Source organism: Zootoca vivipara, chromosome 1 (assembly GCF_965207765.1).
Source record: "Zootoca vivipara chromosome 1, rZooViv2.hap1.1, whole genome shotgun sequence".
NCBI classification, from domain to species: domain Eukaryota; kingdom Metazoa; phylum Chordata; class Lepidosauria; order Squamata; family Lacertidae; genus Zootoca; species Zootoca vivipara.
The window spans coordinates 28,549,251-28,572,735 of NC_142582.1; the positions used below are offsets into that span (position 1 = coordinate 28,549,251).

Genomic DNA, 23,485 nt, shown 5'->3' on the forward strand with positions numbered 1-23,485 from the left:
TACAGCAGTTCCTGGAGTAGAATAGCCTGGCCTCAACTGTCCACGTTCTGGTGACCTTCTGCTTGTACTATTGTAATGCACTTGTGGATCGTCTGGAGACAGCAGCTAGTGCAGAATGCACCTGCTAGGTTAGGTAGGTGGGGCAACCTGATGAGACCATGTGCCACTGGTCTTGAATGAAAGAACTGCACTTTCTGTCAGTGAGCTAACATGCTCAAGCTGGGGTTTTTGCTACTAGTGTGCATTTGGAAATGGAAAGAAAGAGTGGGGATGTTGAATCTCAACATTTCATTAGGGTTTCAATTTTTGTTATTTTAATGTGCACATGAAAAAAAATGATTTAAAATTTGATCCCTTTGGGTTCTTTGAGCAAAAAGGACACTTAATACAGTATTTTAAAAAAAATGTCTCACAAACGAGCAAGCTGAAGATAAAAACTGCAGGAAGAAGCCAACAATAAAATAAAGGAACAGTAAAGATGTGATGCCTCATATTGTGTGGGGAAAATTATATGAGGTTTAAGCAAATAAGATGCTCTTGGGGGGGACGGGACTGGTCTCATGGTGCTCGCTGCTCCAAAGTACCCTGCAAAACACAAGGGGAGGGGAGCCACCATCCATTTGCAAAAGGAATGTTGTAATTTTACTTACTATACCTCGCCATTCACAAGCACTTTCGAATGTATCCCATTTTCTCTCTTTATAATAATTCACAACAAACCAAGAACAAAGGAACTACAGATTCTAAAGTGAGAGTAGCTGCTGGGGTGGAAAACAGAACATACAGAAAATGATATGGCAGACTGAGGTTAATGGGGCACCTGAACTTGTGGCAAGCACCCCCGTATGGGGTTTTACACTCATTGTGTCATTTTGTCACCATGTTACATCATAGGTAGGTGCAGTTATTCTTTGGCAGATTGCTTGCTTCCAACAAATTACATCTATTAGCTACTGCTTAGGAGGTGGATTCGCTATGGCCTGGGATAAATACAGTAGTTTCTACTGAGAGATAAAATGAAGCTTCATCTCCATCAATCTCTTCCTTACATCAGAGTGGATAAGCAGATAATAAGGACATATGTAGCTGCCTTAAACAGAGTCAGGCCACGGGTCCAGGTCTCTCAGCACTCAGCACTACCTTGACCAGCAGTGGCTCTCCAAGGTTTCAGATAGAATCTTTCCCAGCCCCACCTGGAGATGCCAGGGATTGAATCTGGCACCTTCTGCATGCAAAGCAGATGCTCTACAAACGAGCCATGGCCCTTTCACAAACAATAAAAAACAAAACCCTGAGAAGGTATAGATATTAAGTCCACTTCAGATAACCATTTTATGTGGTGAAATCAACTCAAGTTAATCTTCCCTAATTGATTTTGGCCTGTTATGCTGGAGTTTTTAACAAGACTCAATTCATGGCCAGATCTGGTTCTACCTATTTTTAAATGGTCATTTATCTGGACACATGTTTGATCAGTTACAAGTTTAGCTCAACAAAATAAGGGGAGCAGAGTGTGGAAAAAGTAGAGCACTAATCTCACTTTCTTTCTTTTTCATGCATGCCTTAGCAACTAGGAAGACTTAAGATAGTCCTCTCTCCTAATCACTTAAATATATTAAGGCAATTCCCTATGAGATTTGGCAGCAAGAGTATCTGTGAATCAATTCCTTCATCTTCCAAAGAACCCAAGCCTCTTGAAAGGTTGAGGAAGCCCTCTCAAGCAACACCACTCTACCATCCCAAAATTTCCAGTAAGTGATGTATGGAGGAGTACAAGAGCTTATTCCAACATCATGCTCTGTGCTTGATTCATTGCAGGCCCCTACATCTCAATCGCATCCCTCAACAAATGCAGGATGAGAAACAAGTGAAATGTTTAGCGGAAGAAAGGAAATGGCTGTGGATACAGTTTAGAGGCTTCATAATGCCTAGCAGCAGCCAGGAAAGCTTCAGAAGTGGAAAGTCTCATTAAGACCTATCATGTCCAAGGGCTACATAGGTATTTATTAGAATTAAGAAACTCTACTTCCTCAAACCTATCCATTCTTAAGGAAATCAGCCCTGAATGCTCCCTGGAAGGACAGATCGTGAAGCTGAGGCTCCAATACTTTGGCCACCTCATGAGAAGAGAAGAATCCTTGGAAAAGACCCTGATGTTGGGAAAGATTGAGGGCACTAGGAGAAGGGGACAACAGAGGACGAGATGGTTGCAGTGTTCTCGAAGCTACGAACATGAGTTTGACCAAACTGCGGGAGGCAGTGCAAGACAGGAGTGCCTGGCGTGCTATGGTCCATGGGGTCACGAAGAGTCGGACACGACTAAACGACTAAACAACAACAACAACAACAACAACACTTCCTCTTCTATTCATTCCAAAGTTGCCAATTAAACATGTGGTGAACCAGGCTAAGTAACTCTTTATACATGTTATTGTTTACTACACAAAGTGATACTAAATGGGCTCAAATAATAGCAGAAGCTATATTCTGAAACAATACAAAAACAATGGTACAATACTTTGTATCAAATGAGAGATCTTGAAGGCAAACTGGAGACTAGCACCAAAAACAATGCACAAAGTGCTCCTTCTCAGAATCTCTGAAAGTACTTCAGCTCTAGATATGCCTGAATAATATCCTGCACTTCAGATACTTGCTTGAATCTTATTTTTTTTAATTCCTTTTTGTTTTGTTAAATCAACACACTTGCACTAACATTCTTGGCTTTTAAAAATGAAAGTTAACAACAAACAACAATTATATGTTGTTATAATACGCATGCAAGTTGACATCTCATCATAACTACAGCAGCAATATTAGCTGCTCACCTGCATTACTATCCCAAAACCATTAACACAAGACTTAAATACTTAAAATATTTATAAAACTGTATAAATGCCATACATACTATTAATTTAATGACTATTCTGCAATACAATAGAAAAGCATGCTCAAACAAAACACCTCAGCAGTATTTTAAAGCAGTAACCAACTAGCCAATTTCTGTATGTTCTGAAGTTTTTCTAATCCACTCTCCCTGTGGCTGAGCAAAATCGAATTGCCTCTCACATTTGCAGACAGCTCTGTGAAGGTGATAATAGAGCTGCTCCCTGCTGTCATGAGGCAGGAAATAGGAAAATGGCATATGGGGCTAGAAAGAAATAAAAAAAAGAAAGAACCAAACAAGAACAAAAGAGATTTCAACAAAGGACAAACTATAACCCAATATGCTTTGCAAGTTAATCTCTTTTCATAATGATTTCACATAATCATTCATCTGCAAACTTACCCTAAAACGTGAATGGCTGCAAAGTCTTTGGGGAAAGTTTTTATTCCGAAACATTTGGACACACAAAGTGTTGTGTTCCTGCTCTATAAAGCAAGAGTGTTATTTCTATCCATGAAAGATCGAATCCAGCTCAATCTAATAGGGCAGATTATTTATGTTGCCAGGCTTTGAACTCATTTATTTCTTTTAAAAAATTAAGCTCTGCCTCAATTTAAAAGAGCAAGGCTGCTTACAAATGTATGTAAGCAATTGTTACAAGAAAAACCCTAAAATAAAGCCCCTACTAAAATTGCAGATCGCAAATGCTTACATCACAGGCAAGCTCCTAATCTGACTCTAAACACATTTACTCTGAAAAACTGTGCTGTTTCAATGGGACTCGCTTTTTAATTTCATTTCATATATTTCATATAAATTTCTAATTTAAGATTATAGCCTTAGGATGTTGTTGTTGTTTTTAAAAAAGAGATGTTACCTATAAACAAAATGCAGCAACTCAACTGCTCACTGGGTTCAGAATCTGACATCATGTTACGCAGCTCCTAAAAAGCTTGCACTGGCTGTCAATTAGCTACTGGGAGAGTTTCAAGGTGCTGGTACTGGTGCTGGTGCTGAAAGCCTTATTCAGCACAAGATAGGATACCTAGAAGATTGCCTCACCCCTTATATACCCAACTGATCACCGTTCTCTGCAGGAAAAGGCCTCCTGCAGATGCCATCTTATCAGAAGGTCCGCTTTGCACAATGTAGGAATTGGACAATTCAGTGTGATGGTACCTACCCTTCAGAATGCCCTCTCCTTACATATCAGAAACACATTGTCTCTACCACCCCTTCTGAAAACTTCCATTCCAAAATGCGTTCAAGTGGATATTATTTATCCCAGTTTCTTCATCTGTTGGACTGAAATTGTATTTATGTATGTCTGTATTGTCAAATCTTTTATGGGAAGCGATTCATAAATGACGCAAGTAAGCACAGAGGGCTCTTCAAGAGCAAAGAGGGAAAGCAAAAAAAGAGACAGCAGTTACAGGACCAAGTTGAGCTATTTCCATCTACAGAAGTATGGATGTGACAATGTTAATAATATCTCATTAATGAGAATCCAGAATGCCTCTATGGGATTTTTAAGTTAAAAATCCCATAGAGGCATTCTGGATTCTCATTAATGAGATATTATTAACACTGCCACATACATACTTCTGTATGCAACAGAAACGAATACATACCTTTCCTTTCACGCTTTGAATGGGATCCACCACTACAGCTACAGCTCTTTCGGACAGGGCTTCAAAACTCTGCTGAGTGTTGATATCTACACCAGACAACCAGCAGCCAAAGCCAGGGTGACTGTGATACCAGCCAACAACCATTTCAGGTCTGTAACAAAGAAGGCATTTGAAGATTACCATCACAAAATATGAAAAGCTGCAATGAAATATGGATGTTTTCAGTAGGAAATGAAACCCTGAGATGTGAAAAGGCACCGTGAGAAACATTTAAATCGCTGCTCACTAGATTGTGGTGAAAACATTAACATGTGACAAAGGAGTGCAATCAATTAAGGGATTGTATATTAGCCTTGGTAGCACCAGGCACTCACTTTTTCACCCTCCTACCACATCTCCCAATACAGTTTTTACCCTTTCAGCACTTCAGCAAATACCTTTGCAAACTCACTGCCACCAAAAGTTGGCTTTTCACAGCAGAATGTCCATTTCAGACATGGACGACAGGAAAAAGCGGTGGGAAAAGATTAAATATCAATTAAACCAGCAGTAGAACTAGGAACTCAGTCAAAAAGCAATTTGCACTATTCTGCTCAGCTGTTGAATCTTTTGTTAACAGTAATTTTGAAGTTTCTGCTGCAGTATAAGAATTTGAGCAAGCAGATGACAACTGTTGAGAGACCCCAAGTGAAGTAACAAAATTTGTTTAAATATTTGGATGCCTTTTTCTCAGGTAACCTTTACTGTGGTGTACAGACCACCATAGCTGAAAAATCAGAGTTGGGGTGGTAACAGTCTATTTTGTACAAGTGGAAGCTGTCAGCTGAATATTAATTCAATGTATGCAATAGTTCCAACCAAAAGCAGAGTAGGATGCAATCTTACTGTGTGTATACTCACAAGATAGCAAGCCCATGATTAGGCTTTTGTAACATGTGATGTTAGTTGTACAAGACTAAACCAATTGCTTCTGCTGCAGAATGAGTCAAGAGGAAACTAGGACTTGCATGATTTATTCCTTTTTTAAAAACCAATTGAGAAATTATTTACCTTCCAGTCTGCTTTAGCATATCCAACATTTTGGCTTGAAACACAGGATCAACCGCCTCTACGCTGACCCCCTGGATTTGGAGACAGATTAACAGCATAAAAATGATCTAGTTTACAGATATTTATGAAAAGACTTTTCTTGCACACATAAAATGGTTCATGATAGTAACAATCTGCTCCTGTATATAAAGGTCACATGGTTTTTTAGAAGTCACCTTTTAAGAATTCTAAGCATTTTATAGGACATATTGTATCTAATCCTTCTCCTCTAGGAGCTCAGAGCAATAGCAACCTCACAACATCCCTGTGAACTGAATGAAGGCTATGAACAATTTGTACAAGGCCACCCAGTGAACTTCATATACGGACAGAAATTAAACTTTTAGTCCTCCCATATCCAAAATGAACACACTGTAGCTTCTGCATCATGTTGTTGTTGTTGTTGTTTAGTCGTTTAGTCGTGTCCGACTCTTCGTGACCCCATGGACCAGAGCACGCCAGGCACTCCTGTCTTCCACTGCCTCCCGTAGTTTGGTCAAACTCATGTTCGTAGCTTCGAGAACACTGTCCAACCATCTTGTCCTCTGTCGTCCCCTTCTCCTAGTGCCCTCAATCTTTCCCAACATCAGGGTCTTTTCCAAGGATTCTTCTCTTCTCATGAGGTGGCCAAAGTATTGGAGCCTCAGCTTCACGATCTGTCCTTCCAGGGAGCACTCAGGGCTGATTTCCTTAAGAATGGATAGGTTTGATCTTCTAGCAGTCCATGGGACTCTCAAGAGTCTCCTCCAGCACCATAATTCAAAAGCATCAATTCTTCTTCAATTCTTCTTCAAAAGTATCAATTCTTCATACTTGCTAGCAAACCTTATTTTTTTATTTTTTTATTGATTTTCTAACAATTACATAGAAAAGAAACAAGAAAAAAAAGAAAAAGAAAAATACAAATAAAAAACAACTAAACACTTAAAAAGAAAAGAAAGATAAAATACATCAAAACTTAATCACATTTGGGGAAACATATTCTCATATATAATACCCCTTAACCAAATAATGCTCCCCTGTAATTCATTTACTCTGTTGACTTCCTCCTTCCCCCCCCCTCTACGTTTCTGTTTATAACTAATGTGGCACTCTCTAATTCATTCCTCCATTCTTCATTCTGGTTCACTTATGCATATACTATTCCAGTCCCATTTTTTAGACACAAACATAAAATAATTGAGAATCTCCTAGAGTCTGAAATATATAATAACTATTTAACATACAATCATTTCTCTCCTTTATATAACTTTTCGCCTCTTCAGCCACTCTATACTTCCCAGCAAACCTAATTTTAATATGTGATGATTTAGTTGTTCAAATGTGTAACATGCTAACTATTTGCATATTTTTATAAAACCCAAGAACAATTTGTACACCTCTTAGTGTTCATATTGTAGTTTCTGTTTACAAAAGGCTTCTGGGCAAGCCCACTGTCAATATTCAGAAGTCAATACTCATTTTCTTTGTCCTCCTGAGTATTCATGTCTGCTGCTTGGTTTTAGATTTACTGCTGGTGACAAAACATCCTCAATCAGTCAGTAGGAAAAAATAGCTCAGTTGGTAGAGCAGGAGACTCTCAATTTCAGGGTTGTGGGTCCGGGTCCATTGGGCAAGGAGATTCCTGCACTGCAGGGGGTTGGCCAGATGACCCTTGGGGTCCCTTCCAACACTGATTCTCCACCATCTTGCAGTTTCATTCAATGGAACTTTCCCCAAATGATTTGTGAAATAAGGGCAATGTGAGGGGACCCTCAGTAGCCTATTGTGACTTATTAGAGAAGCACTTAAGAGGACATAGCTGCTCACATCCACTTCAACAACAGAGGTATACAAATTGTTCCACTGATTCTGTAGGACAAGTTTTAGTTGGTTACACCTTTGGGCCACAACAAGTTGTTTGGTGGGGTGTGTGGTTGACCAGCTGGTTGCTCAATTATGCTCTCTCATAATCATACTTCTTTGCAAGAAGAAGCAGTCCTGGCCACCTTGAAGGAGATACTTGAGAGGCAGCCACAACAGAAAACATCCTTAGATACCAAGAACCATAACTAGTGGCTGTTCACCAATATCCAATTCCTGGGTAAAGTGTTTGAATGGGTGCTTCTTGTAGAACTTCAGTGACTCTTGGGTGAAAATTATCCAGATCCATGACAGCACAGAAACTGCCTTGGTTACTTGGCCATCTCAACAGTAGCAGCTTTCAGTAACATCAACCATGGAATTGCACTACTGTGGATATGCTCAGTGATTTGGGAACTGGAGCAGTGTACTTCAGCAGTTCCACTCCTCCCTGGATGGACAATTCCTTGGATGGGAGACTACTGCTCAGTGGGATCCCTTGTACTTCTGAACATCTGCCACCCAGCTCTATTTCTCCTTTTCACTGGATACAGGTGAGGCACTGGAGATGCTGGTGGCAGAAGATGCAATCCTGAACAGATTGTTTAGCCACAGTTATCCATGCCTTGCTAACATTCTACTAGTGCAATGTACTGCCTTTGAAGACTTATCAGAAACATCTTTTAGTACAAAACACATCAACTAGGTTACCAATTAGGGCTGTTTTTAGGAAGCATGTCAGCAGCACTTAAAAACAGCCACACTGTTTCCGGACACAATTCATAACCTATAAAGCCCTAAATGGCTACGAATCTGGTCATCTTCTACCACATGAACCTTCCTGAACCTTGCAGTTATCACGAGAGGCCCCCATCTGAGCTGTGACCCCATAAAAATGAACTGGAGAAATTATGGTGACTCATGTTTGGGATGATCTTCCCAGAGAAGCTCACCAGACATGAATGGTGATGTTATTTCAGTGTCAAAATCTTTTTTAAAAAAATCCAGGAATTTAAAAATATTGACATGATTTTATTTTGATGCCTCTTCTTATGTGGTTTCTCGTTTGGCTTTTGCCTGCTGCTTTTGTGATTCTACTATCTCCAAGTTTATATATTTTATTATTATTTCTTTAAAATCCTGGAAACCTTAATGCTCAAGGGCAGCTTATAAATTCACAATACATATATACAGGTAAGATGGGAGCAGCATCCCATAGAATTTGGGTGCACATCCTTGTAACTTGTAAACCAGCACACAGTAGTCTGTGCCTTCGAACAACTATGAGCTACAGACTCAAGTTCCATTAGTACCAAGTTACAGAGCAACCCCTAAATGTAACAGAAATTTCTGAAACATAAACTGAGCCACACTCAAAAGGAATCTATAAATAGGTTCAGAAGTATTATTATGGATAAAGCACAATATATTTTAAATCCCATTTTCTGTGCTGTAAACAATAAAGCTTGATACTTTCTGCAATTGAACAGTTCTAGCTATGAAACTGTGAGCAATACACCACTGAGGAACCCGGGTATATAAAGCTAATAACTGACATTGTCCAGTCCTAACAGACCACTATATTTCTTGCAGCCCGGATAGACACACTACTACAGCCATCAGTATTCTTTTCACAACCGTCACACATGTAGGGAAGGAAAGGATCTTGGGGTACAACTGGACATAACACATTCATTCACTGAAGAGCACTTACCGTTCCCGACTGTGGCATAGCAAACACATCAATCACTCTGACAGTATAGTCATCAACAAATTCTCCAAGCATCAGCCCCATAACTTCCATGGGAACACCAGCTCGACCATGCTTCAACATCTGGAAAGAAGATCAAATTCTACTGAAAGACTATTCAAGGGATACATTTGACTCTTATTCCCCAGCCCCTGCTTTGTTGGTTAATAAAACACACTTGAAATATCTATGTAACGCCAAAGGTATGAAGTTATTACATATTCATATTCACCCCTTTAGTACTATAATTGGCTTTATTTACTTATAAGGTCTCATTTCCTTGAAACAGCTGAAACTTCTCCATGCTATGCAAACCACTCCCTTCCCCAAGGGCACATGCCACAATAACAGACAGAAATTCAATAGTTTGAATTCAAAAGACAATGGGACAGTAAGACACCTTGTTTGGATTTGAGAAGCCAAGGTATGAAAATGTTTAAAAATGGTAACATTACAACAACTTATGCTGTGATGTTCAGATGAATGGCAGTCAGGATATAAATTGAATGAATAATAAAAATAAATAAATAAATGTTGCACAAGAATAGAAAACATCACCATCATCATTATATTGTTGACATTCAAGGATTACAGAAGTGTCTTACTTGTTCATAGTGGAGACAGATATATGCAGGGCTTTGTGAAATATCATCCAACAAAACACAAATACTTACCTTCAAAAGCGCAAGGGAAGAGATGTAAACCTGTTCAGCAGTGTCAACTGCAGGAGCATCAGTAGGAGGCCCCTAGGCAAAGAAGAAACACATCACCATGCCTTCAGATTCATGTATAAAAGGTTTTATTCTAGAAAGGCAACAGATGTACACATTCTGTCCTATCAATTTTACAGCATTTGACGTACAAGGCAAGAGCCCCATTCTGTAGAATCTTCCATCTCCCTCTTCTGCCCATCAGTCTCCAACTGGTCTCCCTAAAAGATTCAGCTGAATAGCAGGGGAAGCACCTGAAGGACCAAGGGCTACAAGCTGGAGGAAGAAAACCTAACAAACCGCCCTCCTTTGTTGTTAATACATTGAGCTATGAATCAGAAGTCTATACATCCCACCTTGCCAGTGTGTAGCCCCTGGCATGCCACTCTCTTGGTCTCAGCCCAGCACCTGAGCTATGAGGATAAAACTGACCAATCTTACGGGGTTGTTGAATGGAATACAGCACAATATTGTGAAATGCTCTCAACACTTTAAAGCAGCCTTCTTCAACCTTTGGTTCCCATATGCTGTTGGGAGTACAACCTCCCCAAGACAGCCTTAGACAATCTTAGATGGGAGTTGCAGTCCAAAAACATTTGGGGACCCAAGGTTGAAGGCTGCTTTAAAGCATCATACAAATGCTAAGTATTCTTATTGGATTAGCATGTGCACGCACACACACACACATCTCTGGATCCTGGCCAAAGTTGATAAAGAGCACTTCCCTATATAAACTAGTGATTTAGTCTAAGGGAAGGGAATTGTGTTTCTTTGATCATCTATCTACTCAGTATTTTAAAAATTAAAAATACTGTGCTTAGTGAAAATCTTATCAATGATACAGGCTTGGACTCCAATGAAGTTCTATTAGTGAATTAAATCTTGCAGGAAGTCTCCTCAGAAATATAGATATATATCTCCAATTCACCAATTAACTGCATGTTTCTTACAGTGGTGTGAATATAAATGCTGCTGGGCTAGCATGATTAACTGGCACCAACACAAACACAATTTCCTTTGCTTTCCCTTTGCTTCATCAGTTTTCAGCTAAAGAGGACTTGAAGAAAAAGGCTATGGGAGCACTTTGCAGATCCACTGGTGCAGTGAGAGAAAAATGGACCTCCAATCCCTAGGTGGAAAAGCTGTGAACAAAATACTGTGCTCTTTGCTTCATGAGTAGCTAATAAAAAATTAGCACAATTGTCCTAGGTGTGAATGATGGCTGAGGCCAGTGCTGTGTATTGCTCAAGTGGAGAATGCCAACTTGCATTTGAGAGGGGGAAAATGCCCTTCCTGGGAAGCAAGGTACTTCCTGTGAATGATGACAGTGGTACTAAATCTTTTTTTTCTAAAAGTGATTGGTAAGCCTAGAATAAACTCCACAGAGAATAGCTTGTACAAATTGATTATAATCAAGGATGATGATGAAGAAAATCAGTGATTTTTATTTTATTTTATAGTGTTGTCTTGCTTCTTTTAATTATATTTGAAGCAGCAAAAATCCATAAAAATAGGAAATAAAACAAAAAAAGTGTAGCAGTACTGTACATTAATGGGGGATTTTTTTTTGGAGGGGGGGAGAAGTTGGTGTAAACAGGAAAAAGGCTTTTAAAATGCCTTCCAATGACAGCAAAAATGAGTATTTACTTCTCTGGGAAGGGAATTCCAATGAAGTGGGGCCTTAGTAGACAAGGACCAGCCAAAAGTCCCTGCAAATAACAAATCACTGTAAGAGCTGCAACTTACAACAGTAGCTCTCAGCTGATGTCAATGGGCTGTGCAACTCTGCATTAATAGATGCTTCCTGAAAGGCACTATGAAAATAATTGCCATAATTCTTTGGGACTGCAGAGACTTAGGGGAGGCATACCCTGACCTCCACCACTGACCAGGGAACCAACAGCCACTAGAAGACTGCAACCCCTGACTCCCAGGAATAGCATCCTGGCCCCACCATCTGCCAGTGAATGAGAAGCTGCCCCAATGCTTGCTTTCCTCTCCCTTCCCATTCCTACTTACAGTGGTGCCTCACTAGACGAATTTAATTCGTTCTGTGAGTCAATTCGTTTTGTGAAAAATTCGTCTAGCGAATCCTATAGGAATGCATTGAGTTTTTTATTTTTTATTTTGCCCATAGGAATGCATTAATTGAATTTCAATGCATTCCCATGGGAAACCGCGATTCGCTAGACGAATTTTTCACAAAACAATTGCGAGGCAACCTCCGCTTTAAAAATCTCTCCGTTAAGCGAAAAATTAGTCTTACAGGGCATTCGTCTAGTGAGCTCCCTTGGATTTGCTACATTTCAATCTCACTTCAGACAATATTTTCTTCCATAGTAGCTCACATAAATTGAGGGTGGCTGTCAAGCTTACAAGCTGGAAAACTGGACATAATTTTTCACTGAATATGAAGGTAAGAGAAAATTGCGAAAAAATGGATGAGTAGGTGGCATATACCACCTGTTGGATTTTTTAAAAATCAATACAAACTATTCACTGAAATGTTTGAAATGCGGAATAAAATTGGGATTTTTTTTTATCACGAGTGGTGGAAGTGGGAACTGGCAAAAAAAGTTTGGGAAAAGGTCAGTATTCAAATAATCAAAATCTTTGGGTACAAAGTTCCTTGTGAACCACTTATGTTCTTGCTAAACTATGTGAAGGATTCAGTAAGACTGCAACAAAGAATTACTATCATATATGATAACTGCCACTAGGATTATATATATGCCAACGTGGAGGCAGCCATCCATTCCACCTGCAACCAAATGGCTATGAAAAGTTTTCCACATATGCTGTCAATGGCAAAACTGACTTATTATTTAAGGAATAAGTAGGGAGAAAAATTGGAGAAAAATTATTTCATTGGGTATGTATTAAAATGGTCATGGTTTTTCACTCTCTTTTTGCGTTACTAAAGTGTCTGCAGGTTTAACGGTTCATTTGCTTTTCATTTCCTCTATAAGGTAGTAGAGATTTGTGCAATTTTAATTTTTTAATTTCCTGTATATATTGTTTCGGACTGGCTTTAAATTATCAGGTGACAAAGATATAATAAATTTCAAAACCAAAATGTGCAGCAAAAAATCGTTATTAGCTAAAAAGACAAAGTCACACATGGAAAGGGGAATGGAGTGAAAAGGTAGAGGAGGTCACCAGTTCTTTAAGGCCAGCATGAATCAGCAACTGCTGGCCAGACCTTGATGGTGTTCTTGCTTGAACAGCAGTTGGTGGCTCTTTGGCTGATGAATGGGACCTTTCCCCGATGCTTCTGCAGCCCCACAGCACCTAGAGCTCAGTTTTCTTTCCAGCAGTGTAGTGGGAAGCAAAGCTCCTCCTGCTCTGGCTTATGGATGGGAGTACAGCCTCCCAGAGACCTTTGTTCCCCAACCTATAGCAGAGGCCAGTATGCACTGCCCTTTAGCTCTGCAGTCCAAGGGGGATGAGAGATTTTTTCCCCCTTTTGTTATCATATCTATTAGACTGGGAATTTGAAGGCAAGGATTGGCAACTTTTAATTTATGACTAGTGCTTACCACCACTGGGTTGCATCCAACAAAGTCTTTGTGTTGGTGCAAGGACTTCCACTTTCACAACTAGCCTTGCGCACCTCCAAATCTGCTCCACAACAGGGTACAGAAAAAGGAAGGCCAAGTCCCTAGGCAGAAGTCATGGCACTAACCAGATGACGTAACTGGATACAACCCATTATCATCAGCTGGAATAGTGTGAAAAACCAACATCCTGAAGATAATTTGGAGTAAGTAACTTGTGCAAAAGATGTATGTGTCTGTGTGTATAAAAAGAGGCGCTGGAAACTGAAAAGGGGGCAAAGGAGAATAATGGGTCTTGGTTGAACATTTTCTCAAGGACAGAAACTATTTGTAGTATGAGATCTAGGGGGCAGTAGCACGGAAGCAAGGAAAGGAAATTGTAACTTCTTGTCAATGGCCTATACAGGGGTGCACAACCTGCGGCCCTCCAGATGTTGTTGGACTACACCTCCCATCATCCCATATGCTGGTTGGGGCTGATGGGAGTTGTAGTCCAGAAACATCTGCAGGGGAGCAGGATGTGCACCCTTAGCCTACAGAGACCTCTATCACACCATACCATTGTCCATGCCTTTGGGCCACCAATGTCCATTACATAATCCCAAACCTTTTGGGGGTAAAACTGCAACAGTTACAGTGGTACCTATACTTACGAATTTAATGCGTTCCGAACACACATTTGTAAGTCGAAAAAATTTGTAAGTCGAATCACATAGGAATGCATGGGGAGCAAAAATTCATAAGTCGAAGCAACCCTATCTAAAAATTCGTAAGTAGAAAAATTTGTAAGTAGAGTTATTTGTAAGTAGAGGTACCACTGTATTTCTATAGCCTCTTGAAAAAGCTCAGAATATCCGCTAAATATTCTGATTTAATCAATCTCTCAATTGATACTTATACTACATAGTACTATTGACGTTTATAGCAACTCAGTTAAGAGTGCTACTTTTTAAAAATTCAACTTTAATGCCTGTTTATGCCCAACGCTATTGCTGCAGTCAGCTAATACTAAAATGTGAGTCGTTCAAGAATTTCACATTTTTACCTGAAGTGGAATGACACTTTCTACCCTCTAGGCCCTTCACACATTGCTGCTTTGCCCTCAGTGGTGTTCACAATGTTCCTTAATTTAGCCACAAGTTGTCAATATGCATGCACACACACTACCCCTGCCTCTACGTACTTTGTTAGAACTGCTAAAGAAAATATCCCTAAGGTACTTTACATAGCAAAAGTGCAATGTACTCAATCAGTCAAAATACAGACTCAATACATCCTACTCTCAAATATTCTAATTGATAGAGAACTACTATACAGTCGTACCTCGGGTTACGACCACCTCGGTTTGCGAACAGTTCGGGTTACGAACTGCGCAAACCCGGAAGTGTTTTCGCCGCGCGCACACGCGCATAAGCCGCGCGCGCACGATCGCGCAATTTGCGCATGCGCAAAGCGCGAAAATCGCAAAAATCGCGCTTTGCGCATGCGCAAAATGGCGGCGCCCATCGCGCTCGGTTTGCGAACTATTCGGGTTACGAACTGCGATCCGGAACGGATCGCGTTCGTAACCCGAGGTATTACTGTATATCAATTATACTTCCTTCAGTTTGCTTAGTGTGGCTACCCTTAAATGTTGCCAATGTGGATACATTTTCACATTTACTTAAAAAACAAACAAAATGCATTCAACTGTATATGGACATATGATTGCAATCCCAAGTGCAGTCTTGTATTTAAGGACAAGCTTTATAGCCAGAGATGCAAGGAATTGCTGAGCAAGGAAGTGCAGTGGGTGGCTGCAGAAGAGACAAAGTTTCTGGTCCTCTTCTGACAGCACACTAGTACAGTGGTACCTTGGTCTATGAACTTAATCCATTCTGGAAGTCCGTTGTTGTTAAACCAAGGCGTGCTTTCCCTTAGCAGCGGGGGACCCAATTTGCAAATGGAACACACTCAACATGTTGTGCTTCCAAGGCAAAGTTCACAAACCAAAACACCTACTTCTGGGTTTGCAGCATTCTTAATCCAAGTTGTTCATAAACTAAGCTGTTCTTAAACCAAGGTACCACTGTAGCTGCTGTAGACTTCTTTACAAGGCTGCCCAATTCCATGGAAGGAATGTTAGTAACTTCCATAGTGACTAAATCAGTGGTGTCCAAACTTTTTTCAAAGAGGGCCAGATTTGGTGAAGTGAAGGGCCATGAGGGCCGACCAAAGTTCTTGAGCTTTTTAAAGGATTTTAGCCCAAAGTTGACGTTGTGGAGGTGTTTTTTTAAAGGGTTGAAGTTGTTGAGCTTTTTTTTTAGGATTGCAGTTGTCAAGGTTTCGAGGGTTTTTTTTACGATTTCAACCCAGGAAATAATAAACTGCCACAGGGGCCGGATTAAACCAACTGGATTAGGCCCCCGAAATGGACTTTGGACATGCCTGGACTAAATGCAGTGGTTTACAACCATAATCCGTTCCTGAGCTCCGTTTGTAAACCAAAACAGGTTGTAACCCAAGGCGCTCTTTCGCCAATGGGGCATCCAAACTTTTTTTGTTCATAATCCAAAAAAGGGGGGGGGTTGTAATCCAAAAAAGGTTGCAAACCAGGACACGCACTTCCGTGTTTGACGTGTTTGTAATCCAAAACGTATGCAAACCTAGGTACCACTGTAGCCTGAAAACCTACAGCAAAGACACAGTTGGTTGTGTTTTTGTTTCTGATACAAAATGCCAGAAATCTGAACAAGTATTTAAACCCATATTTTAAAATCAGATGAATTTAAATACTGAAGAATGGGGTCTAGAGAATGCCCTCTGAAAGTTGCAAGGAACACTGAACCTTCTTAAATCCATACCATAACCAATTCCTTTGCACGCTACTGTGCATATCTGTAAGCTTGTTAATATGTTAACAAAATATATCTATAAACCCCAAACTGTCAGGGGGCCTCATGCTGCCTCCCTTTTTACCTTCCAGCAATGTTAATGAAGGTGCATGCAGCCTGAACACTGAATTGTTAGATTACACATCAACCCTCATCTGCCAGTCATTTCCCATTCCAACCAGTAATCTACAAAGGTGACAAAAAGTAAATATACTTTTCTCCGATATACCAGATGCATCAAATTCCCCTGAGATTCAATGTGCTAACACCACCACCAAGGACTGAAACTGAGGCAAGCCTTTAATTTGGTCCTTTACTTTTAACTAAAATAAGCCATAAAAAAACAGAACTTCATTTTTTTAAAAAAAACCAACATTAAAGTTCTTTTGTACCCAATGCATACAAAGCAAAGGGGGAAAATCAATCCCGATTATACTTTTAAGAGGAGAAACAGATGCTTCTTCCTGACTAAACTGTCTTCCAAGTGTTAGTCAGTGAACTGACCTGCCTGCAGGGCAATCATATCAGTCGTAAGCCGTATCAATCATTTCTTTTAAGCCCTCGTTTATTAGAGAATGGAGGATTTAAGGTAGACTCACACTATTAAAAATCATTTCTTTTATCAACGTTTAGCAACATAAAATGCCTCCAAAAGCCTAAACGTGCAAAGATAACATAATCAGCTCACAAATCAATCAAATGGGGTTAACACGAGACGCTACTTTTCTTCAGGAGCATTCAGATATGATCCAGTTATAAAAACTGTGACTTTTCCTTGGGCAGCCCTTGTTGACTAAGTGTTAAAAAAAGGCATTTGCCATTATAACAGCATAAAACTAACGCCTCAGAGTGTTACCTACTCAGGCCTTTTAGCAAATTTGTTAACACTTTTAGGTATATTACTCCACCTTTCTCTTAGTGTGAACTGGTATCAATTATTTAGCCAGATTTATTATGTTATTAGAATACCTGCTGATTAATCATGAATCAGAGTGTTACTTTAGAACACTGCCCTTCACTTGCATCATGCATTTCTTCTCTTAAATACAAGAGATGCAAGATTAAACAACTGACAGAGCTACAAAAATGACCACCACCAACCTGGAGAGAGAAAATTGACACAGTACCTCAATCTGAGTATTGTCTTACTCCATCAGAGTACTTTAAAAGATTCTCATATATGGCCATGAACGTTTTAAAAAGTGGGACAACTAAAAAAAAAAATCCAATTGCTGCCGAAATCAATACAAATGAGCTCTCCGCAGCTAAACTAAACTCTTACATGAGAGAGGGTGAGATCGGAACCAACTCCAACCTTTATTTTCACAATTAAAACGCCTTAAAAAATAAACACAACAAAACAGACACAAGCAAATGTACAACTATCCAACACTGTCATGTTTATTCTTACCCAGCAAAGTAAGAAAGGGAACCTTTTAATACTTAATTTTGTGAGTATTAAACAACTGGTGTGAAAAACAAGATGCATGTAAACTATTTCTACTGCCTCTGCTTCAATGACTAGCTGAGACAACCTGTTATAGGAGGTGTTAATTGGCAATAGGAGTGCAAGTCAGAAGCATGTTCCCCATCGTCCTAACCCAGCAAGGCTAGGTCATTAAAGTGGAAATGAATTCTTTCATGCTGACTTAACTCTTGGAGTGCAGATTTTCAGCTGTTACACCTACAGACAATTGAGTGTGTGTGTTAAACCACTCGCCTCTAAAGAAGAACCCCTCTATATCGTGTATAATTCATATTTATTATTCATGAAACTTATTCGTTAAAAATATGAATAAGTTTAAAGGGTTTTTAAAAGCATTAATGCATAGTATACCTCCCTATACGCAGTTTCAGAACAAAAGCAGTATGCATATATTTTAAGAGGCATTGCAATCTGTATATCTGGGAAGAAAGTGTAAGACATGTGGTTTTTCTTAACAAAGGTTAAATAATGCTAAAATCCCAAGGTAAAATTTGTGTTTAATCCCATCAATAGTTGTTAAAATCACCTGTACACTCCTATGCTTTTATCTCTGCTCATGTTTTATATTTGCAAGGCAGGGAAAAATTGGGTGTCCACGTATTTAGATATTTCTATACCACCAACACCATATGGTCACAGGGCAATGTTCACAGGGCAAACTCTACATATTTCTAAAGCCAATCAAAACATCAATACAAAGTAGACACAGCATAAACTAAAATGAGGAAAATCATGAAACAGCAATGGGTGCAATACAAAACTGCCGTCAAACAAGTTACACTTCACCTCCAACAGCTTGGCAAAAAAGTGTATCTTTACTTTCCTCCTAGAAGACTGTAATGGTGAGGTGAAACACATCTCAGTGGGAAGAACATTCCAATGTTTTGGAGCCGCCACAGATAAAGCCCTACTATGGGTCCTTGCACTGCTGATTCAGTGCTGGACAGGGACCATCAGATGGGCGTCAATGGCTGACCTTAAAGACCATGCTGGATTGGAAAAGGAGAAGGTGTTCAAAGTATAGTACACACATCTAAGCAATACCATATGCAGCCAGTGTGTGAGACTACAAGAATTGAGAAACAGAGATTTAGTTCAGATGCCTGCTCAGACATGAGGCGTTGGGCCGGTTGCTATCTTGGTGTCCAAACTCACTTGACAGTATTGTTGCAAGGAAACGATGGAGTGTGGGGGACATGCAAATCACATTAACTTGTTGGTGGAAAGAACCTCTACCTACCACAAAAAATAGTAGTGTCCAAAAAATACCTGTAGTTATTACCTACACACGGAATGTAGCAGTTAGATGTGCTCAGACACCCTTTTCAATTAATGCTTTACAAAAATGTTTTCTGAAATGAGATGTTCTACATCTTGCTAGAAATGTCCACTTTTGTTGTCCTTCAGAGCTAAGGATAGCTACATTAGCGCACTAGAGGAAGCCAACACACCAGAGTGATAAGCAGCAGACAAGTCATGTTTAATGTACCAAAGAAATCTAAAAAGGGCAATTCTCCAAGAGTTTTCAAGCATCAAAATACCATTCCACACTATGCAACACACTTAAAATGACTAGTCCCACTATTTGGCTCAGAGGAAAGAACTTAAGTCCATTTGCTTTTTCATGAGACAAATGTTTAGATGCCATCTGTAGAGATTACTGGTGGACAGTCATATGAAGGGAATTTACTTTCTGAAACATTTATAAGGAGACCGGAAGGAGCACTGAAGCTGACTGGAAACATATAGCACTGATATATTATTTCTAGAAATACTAGAATGTTCTAAAAAAATCCTTCCCCAGTCCATTAGAAGCAATTTTGTCAATATTATGTATACATGTATATATGAGATTCTCTGTTGCTCTAAAAAGCATATGATTACGTCAGAGATCCTGGAATACTGTTCATGTGTGCATTCTATAAAACTGGACATTATAAAGCTTAAAATCTTAGTTAAAATATCCCATGAGAATTGACAATTAATATGAACCTGCAAAAAAGTAAAACTTTACGAATGGGAGAATGCATACAGCTTGATACAGGGAACTCAACAAAATGTATGAAAAAAATATTGCCTGTGCTTTCAAAAGTCTACTGGAGGTTGCGTGTGTCTGATTCCTTGTCTTAAACAAAAAAACAACCTGATACTTGTATACTTTCATTGCTTGGATATTTTCAATATTTATGGAAGCTTTGTGATTTCCACTGCAGGGGACAAAGCCCTCAACCTTCCATGACATTTAACTCAGCTATTTCACCGAGAACACACAGAAGCCATTTTACCATAGGAGTGGGTGGGAGGGACTCATCTCACATCCTGCTGTATCTCAAGCTGAATGGGAGATGCATATTCACCCCATCCTCTCTCTGTGTGAGGAAGGCTCTGCATGCACAGGATCTGCTGGCTTAGCTCAAAACATAGGAAGAAGCAGGCAGGTTAGGAGCCAAGCACTCACTTTCCTGCTTTCCTCAATCTTCCAAAAGGTTGAAATCCTCTGCAAATTTTTGGGGTATAGGAAATGTAGAGGAGGAGACAACTTATTTTCCTGCCCTTTCCCACTAAAGGGGTATCAATACAATAGGCTGCTTACAGGCATTTATTTTTTCAGAATCTTGAACTGATTCAATGATTGAGGTAAGGTACCCAGTGTTCTTGATGATGTGATAGCCTGTTAGAAAAGGAGAAAATAGTAATATCCTGACCCCAAGATTTCCTGATGATCACTACTAAGCCCAGTTCAGGAATGCAGAGTTCCCAGCATGAGAACAGATGCTGCTTAAAGTTTTTCTTTATGCCCTCCCTCACATATCTTGGCTTTTTAAAGAGGTTACTTGAGGGAAGAGGTGGACCAACATACTTCTGCACACCTCTCCTCTGGGCTTTTCATTAATGCTTTAGAACCTGATCATGCACACATTGACTCAGGAGTCAGTCCCACTGACTGAGGAATATGCCACATTAAATTAAATTAAATTAGAATTGGCATAGGATTGCAAGCCATATCTGAATGGGTATGGGTGACCGAAAACATTGTTTTTTAACATCACTTCTGCCATACTCTTCTGCTGCACTAGCAGCAGAGCTTACAGGAAATTAACGACACCCCTGAAACCCTTAAAAATAATAATAATCAAACAATAGAACATGAAAAAGAAACTTTTAAAAATATATGCCTGGTAACCACAATGCCAGGATGCAAGTTCCTGAAGTGTAGGAAAGGCCTAACGCGTTTATGGTTCAAGATAAGTTAGAAGAATGCTTGCCTTCAGATTTTTCAACAGATCGTTCATCTGTCATTGTAAAACACACAAAGGGAAACAGTCCCTGTGAGTTCAACTTCTACATACATTAGATCAGCATGTACAATAGGATTTTTAGATCAGTGGCAGGTCTCTTAGGTGCTACAGGTTTTATCAATGAGTTCTTTTTTAAAAAAGAAAAAGAAAAGGAAAGAGTTTCTACAGAATCAAACAGTGCAGCACTTGAAACCTCTTTCAAAGTGACAGTTTTCAAGTGCCATGTACAATGCCCTAATCTGGAAGTGTCCCAGCTAACCCATCTGATCAACAATTTCACAGATGGAAGCACTTGATGCCTAATTGGCAAGCCCATTATTCAAACAAAATAGCTATTTGCAATTCTTGCTTCTTTATTTCCAGTTGAAGTGCTAACGCGGCTAAGAGACAGGTCACCCCTCCCCCCCCCTGCTCCTTTCTAAAAGAAAGTGGTCCACCTTTAGATTTATTCCCAGAAGACACCACTTAAAAGCACCCAGCCAAAATTGCAATAAGCAAATATGGCAAGATGCTATATTCTGCATTCAAGGACAGACTTAGCTGGCGTTGCAGTTACTCTTTTTGAGGGCTGTATACAGTGTTACTCTGGGTTATTTACCCACCCACCCGCATCATCATGTCACCAGCTGTCAGTGCTATTGTGCACTAGAAATGACATTTCAGAATTCAGAAAAGGAAATGCAGTGAGAAGAAATGTTTAATTTACATTAATAAATTATATCAGTAAATTCCAAATCCTTAGTCAACACAAGGTAATTGTATAGTTACCCCCTATAGCCCAGGTGTAGGCTAATGGAAGATAGGCATTTACTGGTAGATGTCTAGGTGGTTAGCAATATAACAGCAAGGGGCTCTGGCTCCAAATTGTTGGAACAGCAGAAAAAACAAAACAAAAAATCTTTTTCCATCTAAATGAGGCTGCTGATATTAAGAAAGCAGATCAGGGGTGGATTTTGATGTGACAGGAACGCAGCTCAATTCACTACAGGTACTGAAAACACATTACTAGGTTCTGAATGCACTCAGAAGCAGAATCATTTTTTAAATCCTCATTGTGTGTCTATTGTACATGGCTCCTGTTAGTAATCTTGGGGTTCTAGGAAAAAAAAACACAAAGTAGGCCTGCCAAGCCTAAATCATGCCCACTCCTGCTGCAACCCACTGGAGAAATCCCTCATCTGTCCTGTACACAAAAGACATGAGCAAACATGGCTGTTGACAACACAAATCTTTCATTATGAAAGCAATCAGTCTTATTTTTAAGAACTGGTCTCCATACTGCTCACTGGAAAGAATGGGTATGAGACAGGCCCAGGTTCTCAGCCACAATTCCACCTTTTGTAAGGCAGGAAAAATGTTATTCATTAAATTTATATCCTACTCTTCCTTCCAAACAGGGCTCACGGCAGCTAATATAAGATTCAGTGATGCTGCATGCAATCAACCACTTTGATGTTTTTTTTATTTTACAACCAAGCAGTATATAAATTTTATGAAATTGATAAGTAAACACCCAATAATTAAAATGACCAATATAAAAATGACAGCGCCCAAATGCACCAATTCCCTGGCCAAACAAAAATGATTATGATCTTCTGCATGTGGTCGTTAAAAGAAAAATATCCAAGGTGGAAAATGTTGCATTTATTAAACTTTCAAAGGAAGAAGCTATTTAAGGGGCAGATGTGCTCCAACACTTATTTATTCTATTGTACCTCCCCTATACACTCAATGTATCTCTTTAAAATAGAGTCATCAGAGGCAGTCTGAATTACTTTAAAGTAAAAATAGGCAATCTCAGGCCTGGGGACAGAATGTGGCTCTCCAATCCTCCCAACTCCCCTCAGCCACGTTACCTACAAGCTCTACTTTTCAGCTTCGTGCTTTTGCCTGGCTGGACTGTGCTATTTCTGGTGTTTCTTGCTTCCCTGGAAGGAGGATGTGTGAGTGCAGAAACTAGCTTAGTGCCTTAATGTAAAATTTACAGTAGTTGCCTCATCCACTGTTGCTTCTGGCTCCACCCTCCCCTGGCATGTGATCACTGGAGCATTTGCCAAAAGAGAATGTGGCCCTTGGCCTGAAAAAGGTTGTCGCCCCTCAGAGGTGAAAGGCCCTTTCTTTCTCCAAGGAAACAGATAATGGCCACATTGAGACTACTACCCAAAGACCAGTTATTGGTGATCTTAGTTTGCAAAGAAGCTATGATTTGAGGAGAATATGCAAGCCCAAGGTTTATCTCTACTTACATACAATCCTCTAAGCCAGAGCTTTCCAAACTGTGTTGCAACACCTTAGTGCAGAGGTTTTCACCCCTGTGGAGCCCAGTTATGTCACCCCTTGCCTGCAGACCCTCAGTCCTTT

The 23,485-nt window shown here is 39.8% G+C and overlaps 1 protein-coding gene across 3 annotated transcripts in view; it reads right to left on the minus strand.

Moving 5' to 3' along the window:
* The window catches only part of PSMD14 (proteasome 26S subunit, non-ATPase 14), a 58,713-nt gene that overhangs the window by 26,161 nt on the left and 9,067 nt on the right, over window positions 1-23,485 (minus strand). For all 3 annotated transcript variants that reach the window (XM_035132478.3, XM_088676803.1, XM_035132487.3), the window contains 4 exons: window positions 9,874-9,945; window positions 9,164-9,283; window positions 5,569-5,639; window positions 4,519-4,669 (listed from right to left, as the gene is read on the minus strand). In XM_035132478.3, the coding sequence (XP_034988369.1) occupies window positions 4,519-4,669; window positions 5,569-5,639; window positions 9,164-9,283; window positions 9,874-9,945 (414 nt within the window). The remainder of the gene's footprint in view (window positions 1-4,518; window positions 4,670-5,568; window positions 5,640-9,163; window positions 9,284-9,873; window positions 9,946-23,485) is intronic.